Source organism: Anguilla anguilla, chromosome 11, assembly GCF_013347855.1.
Source record: "Anguilla anguilla isolate fAngAng1 chromosome 11, fAngAng1.pri, whole genome shotgun sequence".
Classification (NCBI taxonomy): Eukaryota; Metazoa; Chordata; class Actinopteri; order Anguilliformes; family Anguillidae; genus Anguilla; species Anguilla anguilla.
In genome coordinates, this window is record NC_049211.1 from 39,443,805 (window position 1) to 39,469,182 (window position 25,378).

At 45.8% G+C, this 25,378-nt stretch overlaps 1 protein-coding gene across 2 annotated transcripts; it reads left to right on the forward strand.

The window, feature by feature from the left end:
- Positions 1-1,504: 1,504 nt before the first annotated feature.
- LOC118208222 (differentially expressed in FDCP 6 homolog) lies at positions 1,505-23,704 on the forward strand. Of its 2 annotated transcripts, none has more exons than XM_035382681.1 (11): positions 1,505-1,678; positions 8,072-8,212; positions 8,778-8,960; positions 12,651-12,878; positions 13,797-13,943; positions 14,496-14,604; positions 15,286-15,584; positions 16,168-16,334; positions 20,987-21,185; positions 21,763-21,853; positions 22,429-23,704. In XM_035382681.1, the coding sequence occupies exons 1-11, from the start codon at positions 1,583-1,585 to the stop codon at positions 22,620-22,622; spliced, it is 1,854 nt and encodes a 617-aa protein (XP_035238572.1). In that variant the 5' UTR covers positions 1,505-1,582; the 3' UTR covers positions 22,623-23,704. The 2 variants fall into 2 exon arrangements, with proteins under 2 accessions (XP_035238572.1, XP_035238573.1); XM_035382682.1 differs by lacking the exon at positions 1,505-1,678 and adding an exon at positions 1,742-1,909.
- Positions 23,705-25,378: the final 1,674 nt, after the last annotated feature.

Below are 25,378 nucleotides of genomic sequence, written 5' to 3' on the forward strand. Positions count from 1 at the left end.
CAACAGAAAGACCTTCTTTCTGCTACGTAGCTATATTGAGCAGTGCAGCAGTAGCCTACATTTATGATGTATTGTGGCATAACAGTGCATTGTGCTGTTCTTTATCTCCTACGCGTCACTCTCTTAACACCCCTCTCATTAGTGGACAGATAAAGGCGCCATTTTGTTTCTCCTGCAGGTTTGGTGGATGTTATCAGAGTTTAACAAATGTCTATAATGCTACTGATGCCTCAGTTTGCCTGCATTGAGGAAGAAACCCAAACTCTTTTGGCATATTTTAATATCTTGTTTATGAGTAGATTGTTACATGCCACTTTATTTGACTTAGAAGGTAAAAGGAAGCACAGGTGATAACCCACAACTGCTGCATCATACAGGACTTCCCTTTGTGGTCTGCCTGCTTGCTGTGAGAATCGCTTCCTTCTGAACTGGCAGGTTGCTGACGCTAGCAGGATTAACTGCATACTTGGCACCCTCCACTTTTCCCTTTCCTGCTTTTCTCCATCTCCTCGCATAGCTTCTCATATCACTTCTACGCCAAAGACTCAACTTTTTCTGTCCGGTATTCTGTTCAACACACAGGTCTCATTGCACATCTCAGTTTGCCTGAAGGGCTTTACATTGCTTTACAGCCATTTAGCAGACACTCCTCTCCAGAGTGATTTACACAGATTTAGTTTTTTTTTTTATTTTTTTTTTAACAAAATGGTCTGAATTGGTTTTCATTTATACAGCTGGGTCTGCACTAAAGCAATGCAGGTTAAGTACCTAAACAAGGGTACAAGGGCAGGGTGCTACCTTGGAATCAACCTTGTGACCATTAGGTCACAAGACCAGCTCCTTATCCGTTATACTACACTGCCGCCAATCACAACTTGTGATCTTGTGAGTACTTCCAAGTTCCAAGTACTGTCCATTATAAGACCTCTGTCTCAGTCTTGCTGCTACAGGACAGGAGAGCTCATTCAGGGCACTTTTACTATAAGAAGCCTTTGGCCAACCCTAGGGCAGCAATCTTCATTCCTGGTCTTGGGGGGCTGCAGGGTCTGCTGGTTTTTGCATGCCGGCTGAACCGCTCCCTCTCTGCCTGCAGATGGCGTGCTAACCACGCTCCCCTCCACACTCACCTCACCTGGTTTCTCAGGTCTGAGTTGGTTGTTGATATTAAGATGAAAACAAAAACCAGCGGACCCTGTGGCCTGCCAGGACCAGAAATGAAGATCACTGCCCCTGGTTATTGACTCTACTTGTCCTCGCGTATACTGGCAATGCGTTGGGCGTGCAGATTATTTCAACGTTCAAAGAATTATAGATTAGACATTAGAATTAAGGTGCACCTCTACAATGAAGTTTACTTTAACTAGGTACCTGTATCTGTGAGTTATGGACAGGTGAATGCAATAAGCATGGTGTCAGACAGGGGGCGATATTGCCCTGTTGTAATCACACGTGCGGATACGGGCCACGAGAGTGGGTGGCTGCTAGGGCAGGGCCACGAGTCAGCGGTGGAGAACAGGCAGAAGGGGGGAAGGAAGCAGAAAGAAAGAGAGAGAGAAAAAGAGAGCGTCATGCTACTGCAGCCATGGACCTGCGTACGGAGCTCCTGAAGTCCATCTGGTACGCCTTCACCGCGCTGGACGTGGAGAAGAGCGGGAAGGTGTCCAAGTCCCAGCTCAAGGTAGGGTCTCTGCCTGTTTACTGGGGAACAGGTGTGGGGGTTCTGCCTGCTTCTGTGGGGCAAAAGGGCTCTCTCTCTGAGGAGCCTTCACTCTCGACATGTGCAGTGCAGTCTCATTTCCGACTGAAACTCCCCAAGAGCACACACAGTTCTCCACCAGCGCTGCTGCTTGCTGTCTTCGGTACAGCGTGGCACAGGCAGACAGAAGAATAGACATAATTGCTCATAAAGGTGAGAGAATCAAGCTCAATCTCCATCGCTTTCTTTGTGTGTTTATCAAACTATTTGTGATCCACTTGGCTATTGTTTGTTGTGCATTTCCTACTTGGTAGAGCCTAATGGTTCTGATGTGCTCTGGTTCGAGGGTTGGACGTTTGCTCATTTCATTTAGTAGTGCGGTCTGTTCTTCACGATGGGAAGAGATTACTGAATTTGTTGTCTGTCTGCTGGATTTAGAGGATACCGGTAATTTTTCAGGAGAGCTCTCACTGTTTCAATATGTTTGATATAAAGGGCAGCTGTATGGTGGATAGACATCATCATATCTGGCAACTCTTCCACTAGTATTATACACAACAGTAGTACATAATTGTACACAAAATAAACCACAGCAATAATATGAGTCAGAAAATAGCGTAACAATAAAGTATCACTGGCAATAATTTTGTAGTTTGAATGAATGCGTACTTCTATCACAATTCATGAAGTTTATGATTGTGCCAAAATGTGCCTAAACAGGCAGGGTAATGCATTAATAACTAAATATAGCTGGATGTGACCTGGACAGTATGATAGGACACAGGCCTCAGTAGAGGGTCATTCTCTTGGTCACATGACATGGCTCTAATAGGACCAGGTTTTGGAATCCCGTCGCTGAGCCACCAGCTGAAGAGCACATTCAGCCCAGCTCTGGGCTGGTAATCTTCCACACGGTCACTCTTTCGCTTCAGCCCAAATGTTTAACATGGTCTTTGTCTTCTCAGACAGCTCCTAGAGACATCTCGTTCCTCATATAGGAAATGTCCACCTGTTCCGCCAGGTAGACACACCTGGACCTCAGTGTGGGGCAGTGAGGAGGATGTGCGTTCTATCTGAGGGGGAGGCCCAGTTCTTTCACCCTGGATTACAGGACAGGGCACTTCCTGGATGGCTGCAGATTGAGAGGTGGCTAAATTGGCTCCAGAGGTTTACGTTTGTGAGTTGCCATGGAAATGGGTACCATTTGGGGCAATTATTTCACTTATTGCTGGGCTGCCCAATCCTGCTCCTGGAGATCTACCATCCTGTAGGTTTTCACTCCAACCCTAACAAACCACATCTCATTTAACAGCTAGAGATCTCGTTGAGCTGCTAATTAGTAGAATCAGGTGTACAAAACTAGGGTTGAAATGAAAACCTACAGGATGGTTTCTGGAGAGCCTCGCAGTCTCACAGACCCAGAGACCTGGGCACAGCACAGTCTCCCAGACCCAGAGACCTGGGCACAGCGCAGTTTCCCAGACCCAGAGACCTGGGCACAGCACAGTCTCACAGACCCAGAGACCCTGAGCTGCACAGTCTCACAGACCCAGAGACCCTGAGCCTCACAGTCTCACAGACCCAGGGACCTGGGCACAACACAGTCTCACAGTCCCAGAGACCTGGGCACAGCACAGTCTCCCAGACCCAGAGACCTGGGCACAGCACAGTCTCACTGCCCCAGAGACCTGGGCACAGCACAGTCTCCCAGACCCAGAGACCTGGGCACAACACAGTCTCACTGCCCCAGAGACCTGGGCACAGCACAGTCTCACAGACCCAGAGACCTGGGCACAGCACAGTCTCCCAGACCCAGAGACCTGGGCACAGCACAGTCTCTCAGACCCAGAGACCTGGGCACAGCACAGTCTCGCAGACCCAGAGACCCTGAGCCTCGCAGTCTCACAGACCCAGAGACCCTGAGACTCACAGTCTCACAGACCCAGAGACCTGGGCACAACACTGTCTCACAGACCCAGAGACCTGAGCACAGCACAGTCTCACTGCCCCAGAGACCTGGGCACAGCACAGTCTCACTGCCCCAGAGACCTGGACATAGCACAGTCTCTCAGACCCAGAGACCTGGGCACAGCACAGTCTCCCAGACCCAGAGACCTGGGCACAGCACAGTCTCACTGCCCCAGAGACCTGGGCACAGCACAGTCACGCAGACCCAGAGACCCTGAGACTCACAGTCTCACAGACCCAGAGACCTGGGCACAACACATTCTCACAGACCCAGAGACCTGGGCACAGCACAGTCTCCCAGACCCAGAGACCCTGAGCCTCACAGTCTCACAGACCCAGAGACCTGGGCACAGCACAGTCTTCCAGACCCAGAGACCTGGGCACAGCATAGTCTCACAGACCCAGAGACCCTGAGCCTTGCAGTCTCACAGACCCAGAGACCTGGGCACAACAGAGTCTCACAGACCCAGAGACCTGGGCACAGCACAGTCTCACAGACCCAGAGACCTGGGCACAGCACAGTCTCTCAGACCCAGAGACCTGGGCACAGCACAGTCTCCCAGACTCAGAGACCTGGGCACAGCACAGTCTCTCAGACCCAGAGATCTGGGCACAGCACAGTCTCTCAGACCCAGAGACCTGGGCACAGCACAGTCTCTCAGACCCAGAGACCTGGGCACAGCACAGTCTCGCAGACCCAGAGACCTGGGCACTGCACAGTCTCACAGACCCAGAGACCCTGAGCCTCGCAGTCTCACAGACCCAGAGACCCTGAGACTCACAGTCTCACAGACCTAGAGACCTGGGCACAGCACAGTCTCCCAGACCCAGAGACCTGGGCACAGCACAGTCTCACAGACCCAGAGACCCTGAGCCGCACAGTCTCACAGACCCAGAGACCCTGAGCCTCACAGTCTCACAGACCCAGAGACCTGGGCACAACACAGTCTCACAGACCCAGAGACCTGGGCACAGCACAGTCTTCCAGACCCAGAGACCTGGGCACAGCATAGTCTCAGAGACCCTGAGCCTTGCAGTCTCACAGACCCAGAGACCTGGGCACAGCACAGTCTCCCAGACCCAGAGACCTGGGCACAGCACAGTCTCTCAGACCCAGAGACCTGGGCACAGCACAGTCTCACTGCCCCAGAGACCTGGGCACAGCACAGTCTCCCAGACCCAGAGACCTGGGCACAGCACAGTCTCTCAGACCCAGAGACCTGGGCACAGCACAGTCTCTCAGACCCAGAGACCTGGGCACAGCACAGTCTCACTGCCCCAGAGACCTGGGCACAGCACAGTCTCTCAGACCCAGAGACCTGGGCACAGCACAGTCTCACAGACCCAGAGACTCGGAGCCTCAGGCCCCTCTCGAATGCAGCAGCAGCAGGAGAGGAAGAGGAAGAGGCGGGGCCAGCAGGATGTGGCCTGCATCTTTACATATCCGCAGCCTGCACGCTGCGAGGCGACTGTTTGAGATCTCCGATCTGAAGAAGCGATATCGTCTGTTTCTGAGCAGCAAATATAAACTATCCCATCATGCTGCAGTCACCGGCTGGCACAAACAAGCCACCGGGTGGTTATATACCTGGTTTCCATGGATTTTAAATGCATCAAGCAAAGGTAGTTTGAACCTTACATGAAATTGATCACCACATTTTTACTAATACAGAAATGAAGAAAATAGATATTTTGTCATTTCTGTTGTTGTTCATAAGTCCGGCTACACATTTGCTAGAATGAATATTTATTGATGGGGTCCGAGGCTTTTGTTTTTGCATTCACACTGAATTTTTTTTGATGTTGAAGTTCATGGGGATTGGGCAGCCCAGCTTCAATTTATTCTGTTCCTTCACCTGAGTCTGTTCCAGGAGCTCTTCCTCTTTTTGTAAGAATTTAATTTGCATGGCTTCTGTTTGGGACTGGAGTTTCCATGTATTGAATAGGAACCTAGATTGGGAGGTTATTGATCAAATATTTTTTCATCCTATGAAGCATCAGCCAGTCAGTTTATATGATTAAAATTAGTATACTTTGCCTGTATATCCTTATCACTTTAACCTGAATCTATGATGAAGCATGGCAGTGTATGTATTGGATCCTTTTATGTGTGGAAATGGTCTGTTGCGGTGCATTTTAAACATTTGTGGCGGAAGTTTCCTGTGTGTGTGTGTGTGTGTGTGTGTGTACGTGGTGGTGTCACCACCGCAATGACTTCAGAAACAGTTGCAGGTTCCACATGAAGGAGAAAAAAAGAATAGGCCACTCTTCTCCTGTAATGAGGTGTGGTGTAAGTAAGAAACGTAAAGTTTGTCACATCACACCATTGTGAAGCTGGTCATGGGGCATTTTCTAGATGTCTAATCACTCTTTCAGGCATATTTCCAAGCAAGCTGACACACTTCAGAATGCAACTCTTTAAAACATAATGTCCAGGACACCAATCAAAGTGTAAGTGGTAGACCTGCATCACAGAAATCGTAGAAATAACTGCTGCTCTACCTGCTTGTATGTCTAAGCATGCTTGATCCCGTCTAGGCTTGTTCATGCTTGGTAAGCTCTGGCTATGTGCTTTTAGACCCTGCTAAGCACATCAACTGTTCTGATACTTTTGTGCTATGCTTAAAGCTTTCTGAGTTTAGACCAGTACTATGGAGTCATTTTTATGTTTAATTGATTGATAATTATGTTTTATATTGTGGTGCCTGTATTCTCACACTCAAGGGGACCTTTTCTGCATACAGCACACATATAGTGTTCATGGTTAATATTCGTGATTGTGTCACAGGCCTCTGAATGTGTCGCAGGCCCCTGAATGTGTCACAGGCCCCTGAATGTGTCACAGGCCCCTGAAGGTGTCATCTACGTACCATGATCAGTTTAATGAGATTGTGTGGTTTTGTATGGTTGTGAAGTCTGTGGGTGTGATCTCTTCTCAGACCGCTGTAATACACACTGAGTCTCTACTACCTTGCCAGGCTCATTTATGAGTGCTTAGTATCTAATCTAGCTCGTCCAGTCAAACGGTGGCTCTTTTTAGTTCATCCAATCAGTCACTGGCTGCTTTTAAATCAAATGACTTTCAGTCCAATGGACAGCAACTAATGACCCCAAGCAGTCAGAACACACTGTTCCTGGGGATTTTTTCATGTTCATCACAGAACAAGATAAGGCCTGGGAAGACAGTCCTCCAAGTTTATTTTGATTATACTTGGGAGAACAAATTAAACTATGCAGAAGGTAGTTAAAACTCCATACAATCAATGGTAGATAGCTACATTTAGCTCTCAATTATCCTAGGGAGCGATAGTATTAAACTAGAACTATTAGAGTTAATTTGATTGCTGCACAGGGAAAACATGATCATTTCAGTATTTTATGTTTCATCATTAATGACATTTTCACCAAACATGTCTCAAAATCTGTTAAAATAATTAGAGCATTTGTCAAATACATAAGAGAATATAAACACCAGTACCACAGTGGTCAGATGTTCCTCTCCTTTTGACGTATTTTATTATGAAAATGATGAAAAATGCTTCCCTCAGAGAACACTGAAGCCAGCTCTGGTGTCTTGGAGAGCACTTTGTGTGACATGGGTATTCAAAGCGTGTTCTGTTATTATCTTCATACTCAAACATCTAAAACACATAATTATGTAGACTAAATGCACAACTGGAGATATAGCATTTAGTTTTTTCACTTGCTTATGGAATGATGTCAATATTTTTCACAGGTTTGTCTCCAGGTTGCCTGAATCTGATTCCCATGTTAAATCTTGTTATCTTTTGCTTGAAGCTTTGTAGCAGTAGAATGGATATGCACTTTAAACAGATATCTAAAGCTTGAGTTAAACAGCATAATTCTGCTCAGTCGTGCTCTGTGACTTTCTGACGAGGGATTGTAGAAAGTGTGACTCAAGCTTTATTCCACAGAACTATGTGTTTCAGTTTCTGTCATTCTGGGGGATGGTGACGTCGCGCCTCCCAAATTAAACTGCCAATCACCGTGAGGGTGAAACCGTACCTATGTATTCTGCACCCACCCCCTTCGTTTCTGTGGTCTGCCTCTATTCTGTTTCAGAAGAGCTCTTGTTTGTTGCCTATATCAGTGAACATGTGTGTGTTCATATGTGTTTGTATGTTTGTGTGTTCATATGTGTTTGTATGTTGTGTCCGTGCTTTGCAGGTTCTGTCTCATAACCTGTGCACAGTGCTGAGTGTGTTCATATGTGTTTGTATGTTGTGTCCGTGCTTTGCAGGTTCTGTCTCATAACCTGTGCACAGTGCTGAGTGTGTTCGTATGTGTTTGTATGTTGTGTCCGTGCTTTGCAGGTTCTGTCTCATAACCTGTGCACAGTGCTGAGTGTGTTCATATGTGTTTGTATGTTGTGTCCATGCTTTGCAGGTTCTGTCTCATAACCTGTGCACAGTGCTGAGTATCCCCCATGACCCTGTGGCCCTTGAGGAACATTTTCGGGATGACGATGATGGCCCCGTCTCCAGCCAGGGCTACATGCCCTACCTCAACAAGTACATCCTGGACAAGGTACAGTACTACAGGGACCTGAGTAAAACCTGGAACCGTCCCAAATCTGGAACATGTGATACTGGCCCCTGATCCTGCCCTAACACAACATTAATATTATCTTCACCTTTAATAATGAATATTTTTTTTATGTTAATATTAGTAACAGTTATTATAACAGTAATTAGTAATTCGTACCTGAAGAAGGTTCAGCCACTTCCCTTACACTGCAGACTGGAAATATTAATAATAATCATATCATCACCTCCAGACTGTTGACTGTGAATATTATTTATAATCAGGTACAGTTTCTACCCTCACCTTCCATAGAATGTGCTCTATCTGTCAGACCAGTTTCATGTCCTACCAAAAAAAACCTTAATTCTCAATGACCATCAACACAAAGATACCAAATGAGTCATGGGTCATGAAAAAATGGTTACTTGGTTGAGTCAAAGGCTCTAGAGAAGGTGCTGGTGAAAATCTGTCAGGTAGTGGAGGTACTAGTACACCTGAGTCCTGACTAACTGGCTACACACAGTCAAGGTGACGAGTCATGGTGTGTGTGGCCTTCCTCCGCCCTCAGGTTAAGGAGGGCTCTTTCCTGAAGGAGAACGTGGACGAGCTCTGCTGGACCCTTACCGCCAAGAAGAACTACCGCCCCGAGAAGAACGGCAGAACGCTGCCGGGCAAGGACGCCTTCCGCCTCTGGTGCCTCTTCAACTTCCTGTCAGAGGACAAGTATCCGCTGGTCATGGTTCCTGACGAGGTCAGTTCGCAGCATCCTCCCGTTATAACCTCCTCCGGTCCACAGGCCAGGGCTCCCCAAACCCTGGTCCTGCCGAGCTGTAGGGTCTGCCGGCTCCCATTTTCACCTACAAATCAACCATCGGTTCAGACCAAGGGGCAACAACTCGCGTCTATGAGTGAAGCCTTTTACCCCAGTGGCTACTGCGTGAACTGCAATGCCTGGTTGCAAAAAGAACTTGAAACCCCGCCCACCCAATGTTAAGTCAATTGGGAAAGCCTGAAAAGAGGCCAGTTTTCTCTGAGGAAATATAAAGTCAATACATTTTTTACACAGGAAATGATGGTTTAACTAGTTAATCCCGTCCCTTGTAATGTCTCCCCTGGTTCTGAGTTTTTAAAATAATTCCGCCAAAATTCCCAAATCTGGGTTAATTTCAGTGCGTGCAATGTGGCTTGTCCTACTACGGTATGACCATATAAGGATTTCCCCATCCTCGCAGCCAGGCAGAGTGCTTCAGCGGCTGGTGTGATGCTGTGTCGTTTTATTCCGATTAGCTAGCTACATACGATCTCACCATTTAAAAGTCCAAGGTCCAAAAATGTTGTGTGCTCAACTGTACTAACCGCTATTCTAAGGATTCTTCTCTCCAGTTCTTTCGGTTAATACATTTGAGACATTTCACAGAACGTGATTTCTGACGATTTCGGGGTTTCAGTTGATTCTCATAAAGTCTCGTCTTTTATAATTCGTATAAGTTGTTGGTGAAATCAGATTTGTAAGCAGTTTTGAAGCTTCTTTAAGAAGACAAGCTAGCGGGATTTACTTAGCTAGGGGGAGCAAGCTGTCTTGCTATCGATCTGCCTGTCTATCTAGCTTGCTAGCTAGTTATCTCGTGATATATCTGTCTAGCTATCTAGAATTCTGTTATCTGTCTATATAACTAGCTTGCTAGTTAGCTAGTGATCTATTTTATCTATTTTTCTATGTAAATATCTTAACACTAAACGTATCTTGCACAATTAACTTTTTTGAAATGTTATGACTACGGTTCTGTGGTTGCAAGGCCACGCTTGTTGTCCAGACGTGGGCGTGTCTAATTACCATGTAAGGTAGTCGGGGTGGATTTTCCTGTAGTCTGAGACTCTAGTCTTTCGCTCCACTGCGCTTGCGTTGGTTGCAACGGGTAATGGCTGCGCCCTAGTTTGGGTTTCATGTGCCAGTGTGCACTAACCATAGCAAATCAGTGGGTGACGTCATGAAGCACTTCGTCCATATTTTTATACGGTCTATGGTTCAGACCAAAGAAACTAGCCTAAAGCTGACTGTGTATTCAGGTACTTTAATTGACCAATTAACTGCCACTCAACACATTACGGGTAAAATAAAAAATGGGTTGACTGAATTGACTGTATGTTGCTGGGACCAGGGTTACAGACCACTGTTATAGATTTTTGTTATAGGTTTATTTCAGGGATAATCGGTCCAGGATTTGCGTTTTGTTTTTTTTCATGTTAGACAACAAGCATGCACAATGGGTCTCCGCTTTCCCTGATGAAAATAGAATATATTGTGATATGCTGCAAATATACAGACTTTTTGGCAAACTTTTGATAAAAACATTTCACATCACATTCGCATTTAAACAATAAACAATATTGTAGTACCCGGCAATAATTTGTATATTCGTCAACGTATTCTAAGGTGCTGCAAAATCCTCATAAATCTTCCATGATGGTTGGTTGCGCGGTTCAGGACGTTGTTCTCCGCTGAGGTGGGGTATGAGTGTGCAGTGTCTGTCCTCTGCTCCTGTGTTCATATGCCTTGCGCTTGGCTTCGGATGCTAAGCGTAATAGCGCAGAAACACAGAGCGCTCTGTGGAACTCTCCGGAATGGCCGGGCCATCGTGGGCTGGGTGTCACAGTGGCCTGCTTCTCCTCGGTCTGACCTCGAGCCCTCATTATGATCAGTGCACCCATTGTCTCCGCTAAAAGCCCTCATTCACACAAAAACACATCGTCATAGTCTGAAATGTATACTGTAATACGTACATCGAAGATACATTTATGATGTGAAGACACTCTAAATACGTTTTCAATACATGCCAATATATTGTCATTTCATTTGTGTTTAATGATGCATTATATTGGTTATATTTGGGTGTATCACAATGAGGTAAAACATTTATATAATTGACTATATATATCGGTCAGTGGCCACTTCACTAGGAACACCGCTGTAGAACTGGGTAAAACCCAGATTTGCCTCCAGAAAAGCCTGAATTCTTTGCGGCATAGATTCAACAAGGTGCTGGAAACATTCCTTAGGGATTTTGGTCCATGCTGACTTGACGGCATCACTGCAGATTTTTCGGCCACAAATCCCTGCTGCGTACCTCCCGTTCTACCTCATCCCAAAGGTGCTCGGCTGGAGTGAGGTCTGGGGGCTGTGCAGGTCATGGAGTGAACTTGCTGTCATGTTCATGGAACCAGCCTGAGATGGTGCGTGCTTTGTGACATAGCACATTAGCTTGGTGGAAGTGATCATAGAGGGATGCACAGCAACACTGCCTAGGTATGCTGTGGCATTGAAGTGATGCTCAATTGGCATTAAGGGGCCTACTGTAATATATGTAAAGAAAATATTCCCCACACTGTTGCACCAACACCACCAGCTGGTACTGTTGATACAAGGCAGGATGGATCCATGGATTTACGTTGTTTACGCCAATTTCTGACCCTACCATCTGCATGTCACGGCTGAAATAAAAATTTGTCAGACCAGGCAACATTCTTCCAATTTTCAATTTTTGGTGATCGCATTACCCACTGTAAACCTATCTTCCTGTTCTTAGCTGACAGGAGTGGAACCCTAGCATGGTCTTCTGCTGCTGTAGCCCATGCATTGCGCATTCAGAGATGCCCTTCAAACACAACACTGTTGCGAACAGCTGCTATTTGAGCATTTATGGCCTTTATGTTAGCTTCAATGAGTCTGCCCATTCTCCTCTGACCTCTCTCATTAACAGTGTATTTTGCCCACAGAACTGCTGCTGGATTTTTTTGTGTGTATTGCAGCATTCTCTAAACTCTAGAGACTGTAGTATGTGAGTCTCAGCTGTTTCTGAGATACTAGAACCATTCTGTCTGGCAGCAACAATCACCACAGTCAAAGTAGCTTAGATCACCCATCCTGCCCATTCTAATGTTCAGTTGAACAACAACTAAACCTCTTCACCACTTCTGCTTGCTTTATATACTGAGTTTCAGCCGCATGATTGGCTGTTTGTAGGAGCAGGCTATTTGTGCTATTTGTGCTGTTTGTGCTGGTATATGTAATAGAGTGGCCTCTGAATGTGTTTAACCCCTGTAGCTAAGTCGTGTACAGCAAGGACTGCCACAAATGTTCAGGCTCACACTTAATTATCCATCAATCTGTGCAATCAAGCTGAAATGGAGCAAGAACCAGGGCCATCTCTGGTGCTCCCAGATGGGGTTTGCCTACCCACTGTAAACTGAGCACAACCTGATTGTGAGGGTTTTATTTCAGTGTCTAGGGCACATAGAGCCAATATTGTATGCCAGCACAACAGCCTTAAGAACAGGGGATGGTGTCTACTGCATACATAAAAATAAAACTTATTTTTATTTTTTGCAAAATGCACTTATCTTAGAATAGCTCATGTGATGTCTGTCATCCCCCCGATTCCAGATAGATTATTTATTGAAGAAAGTCTGCATGGCCATGAGTGTGGAACTCAACTGTGTGGAGCTGGAGGACTTCATTTCCAAGGATTCTGTGCAGCAGCGTGGCTTCACTGTCTGGGTCTTCCTAGAACTGATGAATTCTGGGAAGCTGACAAGAGGCATTGACGCGGACGTGGTCAGCATGGCTATTGAAGAGGTTTACCGGGAGATCGTTGGAGATGTACTCAAAGAGGTGGGAGGTTTCTCTAGAGTATATAAAAATACATTTTAATATAAACATGCATTGTTATTCTAAGAATGCTTTGTTCTGCAGAAGTATATTTGCAGAATGGTTGTGTTATGGTGATAGGGATGTCTGTTGAATTGTTGTGTTGAGGTTGTGTTATGGTTGTGCAATGGGTGTAGGGACGTCTATTGAATTGTTCTGTTGTGGTTGTGTTACGGTTGTGCTATGGTTGTAGGGATGTCTATTGTATTGTTGTTTTTGTGGTTGTGTTACGGTTGTGTTATGGTTGTGTTGTGGTTGTGTTATGGTTGTGTTGTGGTTGTGGGTGTGTTACGGCTGTGTTGTGGTTGTGTTGTAGTTGTGTTACGGTTGTGTTTTGGGTGTAGGGATGTCTGTTTAATTATTGTGTTGTGGTTGTGCTACGGTTGTGTTGTGGTTGTGGGTGTGTTACGGTTGTGTTGTGGTTGTGGGTGTGTTACGGTTGTGTTATGGTTGTGTTGTGGTTGTGTTGTGGTTGTGTTACGGTTGTGTTGAGGTTGTGTTACGGTTGTGTTGTGGTTGTGGGTGTGTTACGGTTGTGTTACGGTTGTGTTGTAGCTGTGTTACGGTTGTGTTGTGGTTGTGGGTGTGTTACGGTTGTGTTGTGGTTGTGTTGTAGTTGTGTTACGGTTGTGTTGTGGTTGTGTTGTAGTTGTGTTACGGTTGTGTTGTGGTTGTGGGTGTGTTACGGTTGTGTTGTGGTTGTGTTGTAGTTGTGTTACGGTTGTGTTGTGGTTGTGTTGTAGTTGTGTTATGGTTGTGTTGTGGTTGTGTTACGGTTGTGTTGTGGTTGTGGGTGTGTTACGGTTATGTTGTGGTTGTGTTGTAGTTGTGTTACGGTTGTGTTGTGGTTGTGGTTGTGTTACGGTTGTGTTGTGGTTGTAGGGATATCTGTGGAAGAAGGGCCAGCTGCGCAGGAATTGGGTGGAGCGCTGGTTCACCCTGCAGCCCGGCACGCTGGCCTACTTCACCAGCGAGGACCGGAAAGAGCGCAAGGGAAACATCACACTCGACAGGAACTGCTGTGTGGAGGTGGGCAGGGTCTTCTTGGCGGGTGGGGGTGGGGTGGAGGTGGTGAGGGTGTAGAGAACAGGTGTAGGTGCGGCCTGGGTGGAGGTTAGGGTTACCAGATTTATAATATGTCAAAACCGAACAACATGCATGGGTGGATGCGTAATCATGATCGAGGTAGGGAGCTATCGGCCGAGGAGTCATTGACACACATGTTCTTTACAAACTACTGCTAAAGGTTTTCTATTCATTACTCAGACGGGAAATTATAATGTCCAAGTCGCTGCCACAAACAGGACCTGTACTAATAATTTGAAGACCGGACATTCACAGTCAAAAACCAGAATCACTGGATGTCTGCCAAGTCTTGTGGGGGGTCTGTGGTGCAAGTGTAGCTGCTGGTGATATGATGTGCTACTATGCTGTGTATGATTGGCTCTGTGCTACTGTGCTGTGGATATGATTGGCTCTGTGTTATTGTGCTGTGGATATGATTGGCTCTGTGGTACTATGCTGTGGATATGATTGGCTCTGTGCTACTGTGCTGTGGATATGATTGGCTCTGTCTCTCAGGTGCTGCCAGACAGAGATGGGAAAAGATGCATGTTCTGTTTGAAAACATTGTCCAAGACCTATGAGATGAGTGCCTCAGACACGAAACAGAGGCAGGAGTGGACTGCAGGTGAGTGGGAGGGGCTTCAGGTGAATGGGAGGGGCTGTATGTGAGTGGGAGGGGCTTCAGGTGAATGGGAGGGGCTGTATGTGAGTGGAAGGGGCTTCAGGTGAATTGGAGGTGCTGTATGTGTGGGAGGGGCATTGGGCAAATGGGGGGGACTGTATGTGAGTGGGAGGGGCTTCAGGTGAATGGGAGGGGCTGTATGTGAGTGGGAGGGGCTTCAGGTGAATGGGAGGGAAGGACTTCTGGTGAATGGGGGGGTTGTATGTGACTGGGAGGGGCTGTATGTGGGTGTGAGGGGCTGTAGATACACGAGTGTAATTTCTACAATCTCCAGTCAGCTTCAGATTTATCTCAATCTCTCAATGCTATTAAAACGGAAGTTAGATCCTGTGTGTGAAGTGGTTTTGGAAGAGTGGTTTGCTGAAAGTCATTCCTCAGTTTGCTTCCCCATAGTCACCACAGGTGCTCCTCTCCTCGAGGTCTTACTTCAGAGCGGGGTTTCAGACACAACCTGCTGCAGACTAAGAGTCAAGTGATAGAGGGGTTTCCAATTTCGAAACGAGGTCATGTATCCAAAATGACAGGGCCCTACGTGTACATCCACAATCTATAACGCCTGAAATGGAAACTGATCAATCACAATTAGACACATTATTTGCCCCCCCCCCCCCCCCGCCCCCCCAGCGGTGCAGACGGCGATCCGGCTGGCGGTGGAGGGGAAGTCCTCCCTGCACAAAGACCTGAAGCTGAAGCGACGGGAGCAGCGGGAGCAGCGGGAGCAGCGGCAGGTGGCCAAGGAGGAGGAGCTGCAGCGCCTCCGCGCCCTGCAAGAGGAGAAGGAGAGGAAGCTGGCCGAGCTGGAGCTCCTGCGGGAGGCGCAGAAGCAGGCGCAGGTGCTCCTGGAGGAGGACGAGCAGAGGAGGCGCCAGCAGCACGAGCAGCTGCAGCAGGCCCTGGAGGAGCAGCTCAGGGAGGCCGAGGAGGTGAGCAAGGAGGCGGTGCAGAACACCGATCGGGGAACCGGACTTAAAACCTGATTGCAGGTTCAAATCCCAAAGTGGGACACTACCGGTCCACCCTTGAGCAAAGGTGCTTAATAAGAATAACTTTAGTAAATATCCAGCTGTAGAAATGGATATTATGTCTCCAGATTTATAGTTTAAATGTAAGAAGAATCTTACAGCATGTCACTCTCTCTGTGCCCCTTCCCCTTGGCATGCCCCTCCCCCCTGTATGTGCCCCTCCCCCCTGGTGTGCCCCTCTCCCCTGTATGTGCCCCTCCCCCTGGGTGTGTCCCTCCCCCTGTGCCCCTTCCCGTTGGCATGCCCCTCCCCCTGTATGTGCCCCTCCCCTTGGGTGTGCCCCTCCCCTGCGCCCTTACCCCTGTGCCCCTCCCCTTGGGTGTGCCCCTCCCCCTGCGCCCTTACCCCTGTGCCCCTCCCCTTGGGTGTGCCCCTCCCCCTGCGCCCTTACCCCTGTGCCCCTCCCCCTGGGTGTGTCCCTCCCTCTGTGCCCCTCCCCCTGGGTGTGTCCCTCCCCCTGTGCCCCTTGCTTGGGCGTGTCCAGGCGCGGGCCAGCATGCAGGCGGAGATGGCGCTTAAGGAGGCGGAGGCGGAGCGACAGAAGAGGCGCATTAAGGAGCTGGAGGAGATGCAGCAGCGACTGGAGGAGGCGCTTTACCTGGAGAAGAAGGCTCGGCAGGACGAGGAGGCCTTCCGCTTCGCCCAGACCAGGTACTGAGTGCACACTGTGTCCTAAACGACCAGGTACTGAGTGCACACTCTGCCCTAAATGACCAGGTACTGAGTGCATACTCTGCCCTAAACGATCAGGTACAGAGTGCACACTCTGCCCTCAGTGTGCTGGACCCTAAACTGTAAACATCTAATTTACACTATACGCTGCTCCCTAAACCCTGAACATTCTCATTTAAACCTGAACATCTCATTTACATTATACACTGCACCCTAAACCTTAAACATTCTCGTTTACATTATACACTGCTCCCTAAACCTTAAACATTCTCATTTACATTATACACTGCTCCCTAAACCTTAAACATTCTCATTTATATTATACACTGCTCCCTAAACCTTAAACATTCTCATTTACATTATACACTGCACCCTAAACCTCAAACATTCTCATTTACATTATACACTGCTCCCTAAACCTTAAACATTCTCATTTACATTATACACTGCACCCTAAACCTTAAACATTCTCATTTACATTATACACTGCTCCCTAAACCTTAAACATTCTCATTTACATTATACACTGCTCCCTAAACCTTAAACATTCTCGTTTACATTATACACTGCTCCCTAAACCTTAAACATTCTCATTTACATTATACACTGCACCCTAAACCTTAAACATTCTCATTTACATTATACACTGCTCCCTAAACCTTAAACATTCTCATTTACATTATACACTGCACCCTAAACCTTAAACATTCTCATTTACATTATACACTGCTCCCTAAACCTTAAACATTCTTATTTACATTATACACTGCTCCCTAAACCTTAAACATTCTCATTTACATTATACACTGCACCCTAAACCTTAAACATTCTCATTTACATTATACACTGCACCCTAAACGTTAAACATTCTCATTTACATTATACACTGCTCCCTAAACCTTAAACATTCTCATTTACATTATACACTGCTCCCTAAACCTTAAACATTCTCATTTACATTATACACTGCACCCTAAACCTTAAACATTCTCATTTACATTATACACTGCTCCCTAAACCTTAAACATTCTCATTTACATTATACACTGCTCCCTAAACCTTAAACATTCTCATTTACATTATACACTGCTCCCTAAACCTTAAACATTCTCATTTACATTATACACTGCACCCTAAACCTTAAACATTCTCATTTACATTATACACTGCTCCCTAAACCTTAAACATTCTCATTTACATTATACACTGCTCCCTAAACCTTAAACATTCTCATTTACATTATACACTGCTCCCTAAACCTTAAACATTCTCATTTACATTATACACTGCACCCTAAACCTTAAACATTCTCATTTACATTATACACTGCTCCCTAAACCTTAAACATTCTCGTTTACATTATACACTGCTCCCTAAACCTTAAACATTCTCATTTACATTATACACTGCTCCCTAAACCTTAAACATTCTCATTTACATTATACACTGCTCCCTAAACCTTAAACATTCTCATTTACATTATACACTGCTCCCTAAACCTTAAACATTCTCATTTACATTATACACTGCTCCCTAAGCCTCTGAAAGAAGGGTGGTTGATAGGGCACGTTTGGCAAATCTGCTGAACTTTTTGAGGTTTCACGACAAACAGTGACTAAGGTGATCTTGACACTGAAGTCTGCGGTACAGACATCATAATCCACACAGTAAAATGTTCAGTGTTAAACGAACCCTTTCAGAGTACATATGGTCCCGTTTGGACTCATTATGTACTCTGTTAGAGTTGAATTAACATTGAATATTTTGCTGTGAACATAATTTGCTAATAGCTGATGATACCCTTTGACCGCAATGTCCATGCAATAGTTTGAGATGCACGACAAAGAAGGCAAGCAACTCTGAATCAGTTAATCTAGGGAATGAACTGGCGGGGTCATCAAGAACAATCTGAGCTTTGCAGAGAGGGGGTCTGTGGTTGGTGTTTCCTTTATTTTAGCAGTTCTCACACACAGTACATACACACACACACACACACACACAAACACAAAAGTGCACACACAGCTTGTCTGCACCCACATTCCCATGGACGGTTTCAATGCTCTGACCTCATTACAAAATCAGCAGTTTCTAAATATGACTACACAGGCTGCCACCACAAAGGCACACACAGTTGAATATTTCCTTATTTAAAGTAGTTCGCTTACTCTCGTATGCATGCCCATTTCACTGTCCCACAGTTGTGCCAGCAAAAAAAAGAAACTCATATTAGGGCTGTGATTTTTTTCATTAGAGACATTTTGCAGGCATGAGATTTTATTTCCTGAATGCTAGCCTCTAAATGACTTTGGAGAAGCCACCCATCAATCTGCACACTCCAGTAGAACCTCTGAGTAAATGCGTGTGATTGGTTCTTTGCTGCCACCTCTGTGACATCACAAGATGGCCCTCAGATCTGAGGCTGGGCTCCATGTTGAGACATTCTCTCTGTGGTCTGTCTCCTTTCATTAGACAGGGGCCGCCTGATTGGCTGAAAAATAGTATCAGCGCGTGCAAATTTGTTCTTCTTATCAGTGAAGGCACCACACTGAAATGCATGAAAATCAAACCGAAAATAAGACTTTTAATTTTTGCCCTTCATTTGAATTGCACAAAGAATTATCACTGCTCTGTTAATTTTGTGGCATTGTATCCAAATGCACCCACGACGTTCTGTGTATTTTTGTATTTTCGTTTTCTGCTTGAAGAAACTGTTCAGCCATTTTTGAGGGACTGCATGTGTGTGTATGTGTGTGTGTGCCTGTGTGTCTGATGCCCATAGAAAATATGGCAGTGTTTGCTTTAGGGTTGTAATTCATGGTTAAATGTTAAATTGGTTTTAGTCAGAAATTGTGGATATATTTATATATGTTGCATTCAATTGACAAGTATCCAGCACATGGAATATTATACAGCTATTTTAACACTTGGAACTGAATCTGCAAATAGCCTAAATAATACATAATACATACGGAGAGTAATATTTGTCAGTGATCCATTTAGTATATTTTACTATTTATGCTGACGTACTATGCACATGTGAGCCGAAGACTGATACAATGCAAAAAAAGTCTGTCCCAACAAGTCTTCTAATGCGACTTGGAATCTTTTTTTTTATTTTTATAAGTAATCTAGAAAATATTAGCTTGTGTTAAGTTACTGTTTGCTTGACAAGTTACATTTTCTTACTCCATTGGCAAATCTTGAAAGGGGTCAAACTGTATCACTTCCTGGCAATATTTAAAAGTTATATAGATAAACTTTTAAGTCTAAATATAAAACTAAAATACTTGTGATACATTCATTGTTTTGGTTTTTGCAATGTAGATCTTCACTGTCGGACAGTACATAGTGGATGGATTGCTTTCCATCCTGTATTGCATGCGCTCTCTGGTTTGTGGTGAAATGGGTTGATAGTATAGAGGTTATGTTAAGTTCCTGAGGAAGTAACGTTGAAGAGAGGAAGTTCATGAGAACAGAGACTGTTGACAGTGCTGCGGGATCTGTGAGCGTGTGCGCCATTCGGTTTGGATGCCTGCAGATGTGTCAGTCTCACAGATAAACTAGCCTTTTAGCTTGCAGTACATCGTCAGACACGCGGAAGAAACTGACAGCTTGGTCATCCGTCTGCTTGGCAGTGTGGTTGTCCTTTAGTAGAAACTGTAAAAGTAATTTTTTGTTAGCTGAGTGTGACAATGTGTGACATCTTTTTCATCCGCTGTTGTGGATTAAATTCGATTTGGCCATTTTGCTTCCTAAACATTTTTTAAAATTTATAATGGTGAAGCATTTTTTTATTTGCATAAATTTGTTCAACCAATCATATTTTAGGTCTGTCCCACTGAGGTGACATCAGCCGTCAGTTGAGGAGGATGTAAACCAACTGTGCAGTCACTGCAGTAAAGTAGTACTCTGCAGGCACAATGCTCAGGCAGACTGTGGGCATTCAGTTGGCCAGAGGGGGCGCTGTTGTGCAGTGAGCTGGGGGGTCATGGCCCTGCTGACTGAATTCCACCATTTTTGATTGACACTATGGAGGTCTGAGTCACTAGCCGTGTTTCCATAAACATATTTTGATGCGCATTTTGCCATTTTGCGCATTTTGCTATTTATGGAAACAGCAAAATGCACAAAAAGTACCTCAAATTCGCAAAAAAGTTTTTACGCTCGCTTGAGGTGGTTTTTGCCTTTTTCGAAAAAGAGTTAATGCGCAAAATGAGAAATGGAAACAGTTTTTTCGAATAAGTTCTGACGTAGAGAACATTTAAGTCACATGACTGATCAGCTGTTTCCGTTGTCATTCTACTCTGTTTATTACAGCCATGCGTAACGTAGCCTATACCGCCAACTTCTGATGTAACTACGCGTTGCGTAGCCTGGTTCATTCGCTCTAAACCAGTTAATGGAAACACTCTTAATTCGCATTTTCTTTTTTTTTTCTTTTTTGCAATATTTCAAAAGTTCGCTTAAAATTCGCTTGACAATTTAATGGAAACGTGGCTACTGCCAAAAAATGAAGCCCCACGCCCTCTTTCTCTCTCCCTCCCTCTCTCTCTCTCCCTTTTTCTCTTCTTCTCTCTCCCTCTCTCCCCCCTCCATCCCTCTCTCCCTCCCCCCTCCCTCTATCACTGTAGGCTGCTGGTGGAAGAGGAGGAGAAGATGAAGGCTCTGATGGCTCTGCAGGAGGAGCAGGAGGAGTACATCCTGCAGACCCAGCGGGAGAAGCAGGAGCTTCGGCAGGAGATGGAGAGCAAGTCCCGCTCCCTGGAGGAGGCGCAGCAGCAGCTGGAGGAGGTCCGGGCCAACCGCCAGAGAGTGGACCAGGACGTAGTGGTGAGTGTGTGTGTGTGTGTGTATGTGTGTGTATATCTGTGTGTGTATGTGTATGTGTGTGTGTGTGTGTGTGCGTAAGTGTAGTGTGTGTGTGTGTGTGTGAATGTGCGTGTGTGTGTGTGTCTGTGAGTGTGTGTGTGTGTGTATGTATTTGTATGTGTGTGTAGTGTGTGTATGTGTGTGAGTGTGTGTATATCTGTGTGTGTATGTGTATGTGTGTGTGTGTGTGTTTGTGTATGTATTTGTGTGTGTGTGTGTGTGCAGTGTGCATGTATGTGTGTACACTTGTGTGAATTTTTGTTTGTATGCATGAGTCTTTGCATGTGCTGTTGAGTATTTACAGCACTCTGGGTGCCTACCTGCAGAATTATTCACTCCTGCTTTCTGAAGCTGCTTCATTTTGATTCTCTGCACCATATTCATGGATGAGTCAGAAGCAGAATTGTGCTGATAGTTTCATTGATTGACATCAGGAAGGGAGATGTGTTCTTAATATTGCCCTGTGCATTGCAACAGCATTAAAGCTCCACCCCCTTCATTTCTCCCTACCCCCCCCCCCCCCCCCCAACCCTGATAGGCTGCCCAGAGGAAGCTGCGCCAAGCCAGCACAAACGTGAAGCACTGGAACGTGCAGATGACCAGGCTCATGCATCCTATTGGCCCAGGAGGTACGTGGGTCCTCCCTTCAGACACACTCTGCCCCGCCCCGCCCTCCCCTGCTCCACCCTGCTCCACCCTGCTCTGCTCCACTCTGCCCCGCCCTCCCCTGCTCCACTCTGCTCCACCCTCCCCAGCTCCACTCTGCTCCACCCTGCTCTGCTCAACTCTGCTCCATCCTGCCCGCCCTCTCCTGCTCCACCCTGCTCTGCTCCACCCTGCCACTCCCTCCCCTGCTCCACCCTGCACCTCCCTCCCTTAAAGAGCAGGCCTGTGCTCTTTAAGGCCAGAAGCAGGCATGTGCTCTTTAAGGCGTCTGGACACCCCTTAGTCTGGGGCTGTTTTTTATGGTTTGGGCTAGGCCCCTTAGTTCAAATGAAGGCTTTCTCTCTCACACACACACACTGCTCCTCTCTCTCTCTCTCTCTCTCTCTCTCTCTCTCTCTCTCTCTCTCTCTCTCACCCTGCTCCTGTCTCTCTCTGCTCATCTTTGGTCGCTGCTGAAATTTGAGTTTGGTTTATTCAGGGCGTCTCTGCGTTCCTTACCCCCACCCCCCTGTGGCTCCGCCCCCTTCTCTCTCTCCAGACAAGAGGTCGTCGGGCGGCAGCTCGTCCTTCTCCAGCTTCCGCATCCCGACGCAGCGCGACCCGGCCCTGCGGCTCCTCCAGCCGTCCGAGGAGCGGGGCGAGGAGAGCAAGGAGAACGTGCAGGCCGGCGTGGGGGCGGAGCCCGAGCGCCGCCTCTCCCAGACCTCCAACGGGGACATGGAGATCCCCTGAGCCGCGCGCGGGGAGCCGCGCCCGAGCCCGCGCGGGGGGAGGGGTCGCCGCCCTGCTTGCGTACGACGTTCGCGCTCAAACCCACACAGGAGATGCACTTAAACGTCAGGGACAGTCACAGGAAATAGCAACGGTGCAGCGTGTGGGGTTACAGCCTGCGAGGCCATGTGAGGCCCATGGCGAACATAAGAAGCTCCTCAAGCCATTTCTGAGAAACAAGACACCTCTAGCCCTTACCAACGCTGAGCCTCAAAGTAACAAGTGCGCACCTCGGTGGCTTTTAATGGTACTATGATCTCTGAGTCTCTCAGTCGCCTCACTTCCTGTATGTTTGTCCTTGGTGTCTCACTGTACAGGTTTAAATGTCTCTTTTAGGAGACTGCAATCTTTTCTCAACTAAACAGCGAACAGTCGACAAGGAACTCGCCAGTCATACCTGAGTCTAACTGGAGGACCGTAATTTTCCACGAGATTTGAAAGTGTCATCTTGAGTTCAGCGTTTGTTTAAAGCTTTTATTGATCTTCCATATGAATATGTTTATTTTGTGCCTTATAATGTTGTTCATATTATCCTATGGTATTGCTTTTTTATTTTTTTCTGTCTCATTGTCAGATTCTATGAAAATGGCAGCAGTAAAGTTGACTTCAGTATTCTTGCAGTTCTAAGGTGAAGGTTGAAAGCACACCATTCATCTTTCCTGCTGCGATCTTTAAAAAAAAAAAAAAAAAAAAAAACACAGGTTCAGGTGAATACTTGCTCTGTATTTTGCTTTGAAAAGACATCCCTGGAAAAAAAAACCTACAGAATGTGATTTTGTTTTTATTAACTAAAATAAATGTGGCATTGAGTGCAGTATATTCTGGTTCTTGTAGAAACTATGATGTAATTGAGGCCCCCTGGAAAATAACTGATAAAGATTAACAAAAAAAGTCTGTATTAAATAACACATGTACAGTATGCAACTATATTATAATTCTCAATGGTGGAAAATATTCTAATTTAATAATCATTCATTGGAATCATCCAAATAAACACTTGTCATAAATAATCATAAATCTATATAAAATTGTCACAAATATTATACCTCAGTACTTTTTTCAGTACTTTTTGCACTCTCTGTTTGCATGAATAACATGAGAAGTGAACATTACTGAAAATACTAGGGGCACCTTTGACCTGGTTCTCCAGGTTTTTGACTGAACTCTCTTGGCATTTGCTGGAGTTCTTAATTCCACTGACCTCAATGACAGCCCCATGACCAAATGATGCAAACCAACCCCACAACCCCAAAAGTCCACCACCATATTTCACTATAGGCAAGAAATTCATTTTAACAAAAGTTATGATGTTAAACCCACCTCTGATGTACATGGCCAGAAACTTCATTTTGGTCTCATCAGAGCATAATAACTAGTTCCAGTTGAAAGTCTATTTAGCAAACTCCATTTAGCCATTTAGCAAACTCCAGATGCTTGTTTTTCTTGGTATCTTTCAAGAGACTTTTTCTGGCAACTTTTCCAGAAACGCCCCTTTATGTGGAGGTATAATCTTATGGTTTTGGAGACTTTGTGTCCTCCGGAGGAGAACAAGTTTTGTAGATCTCCACCTGGCCCTTGGATTTTTCTTTGCCTCCCAAACCAGCTGCCTCACTATGTGTCATGGCCATAACCAGGACTGTGTCCTTAAAACATATACCTGTCTTACATCACATAGTACCTGTCTTGCATCACATAAGGAACACATTTCACCTCAGTGGGATTCAATGCAGAAAGCAAGCCACAGTGCAGCATAAAGATAAGACACAGTATCTGCTATATTTTTAAAGCCCTGTATTTGTATTTAAAATGGGCGACTGACTAGTGCTTGCCCACTGTCGGCTCTGGTGAGTGATTTCTTATAAAATAATGAATAATGTTGCTGGAAAGGCTGGTATTTCTGAAGTCATGTCAGATCTTTAAGAGCGAGAAACTTGCTCTCTCATGGGGACGTCACAGGCCTTGCGGTCGCGCTCACTTCCTGTTTGCACTGCCAGCTCGCACTTTTGGCACGAAGCTCCGTGTTTAAGTCTAATTTCAGCTGCACGTGAAGCACGCATTCTGAGCTGGGAATGTGGAGGCACAGACAGCGTGTCTCTGGTGCAGAGATGTGCAATTCTACTTTTGAAGCTGCAGTTTTGTCAGATCTTTGTGTTTTGGTAAGTTTACTGGAACAACTAAATGTGAATTGGACTTGCAAGCAAACATGTCTAAACATTTTGCTCATACAGCCACATACATGCGTATAATCACACTACCTCTCACACAGAACAGACTTTCCAAACACACAGAGAAAAACAAGACTTTAGCTTTGAGTCCCGGCTCCTCTTGGCACACTAAAATGGGGAGGGTGCGAAAATTATTTTTGAAATGAATCACTGGCTTTCTTTCACAGGGCTGTGAAAGCAACAATGGAGAGCCTTGTAAATGGTCAATTTGATGGCAAAGTCTCGCCTCTAATGCTACATAAAATACGACCGTTGTGTGGAAGCAAACCTGGGTGAACATTGACACCTGCTGGCTGTACAGCTCCATTGCAACGAAATAAACCAAAAACTTTAGCAAATGGGGAGCGTTGGTCTTTCCTGAGCAAATGTATATCAGGTCCTGCCTGTAACAAAGTATGTTGGACCTTCCAATATGCCAATATAATATCCAGCAGATCCGTATGTTACCTAAAGCCTTTTTTGGTTGGAAGCTTATAAACCCATGTCAACTGT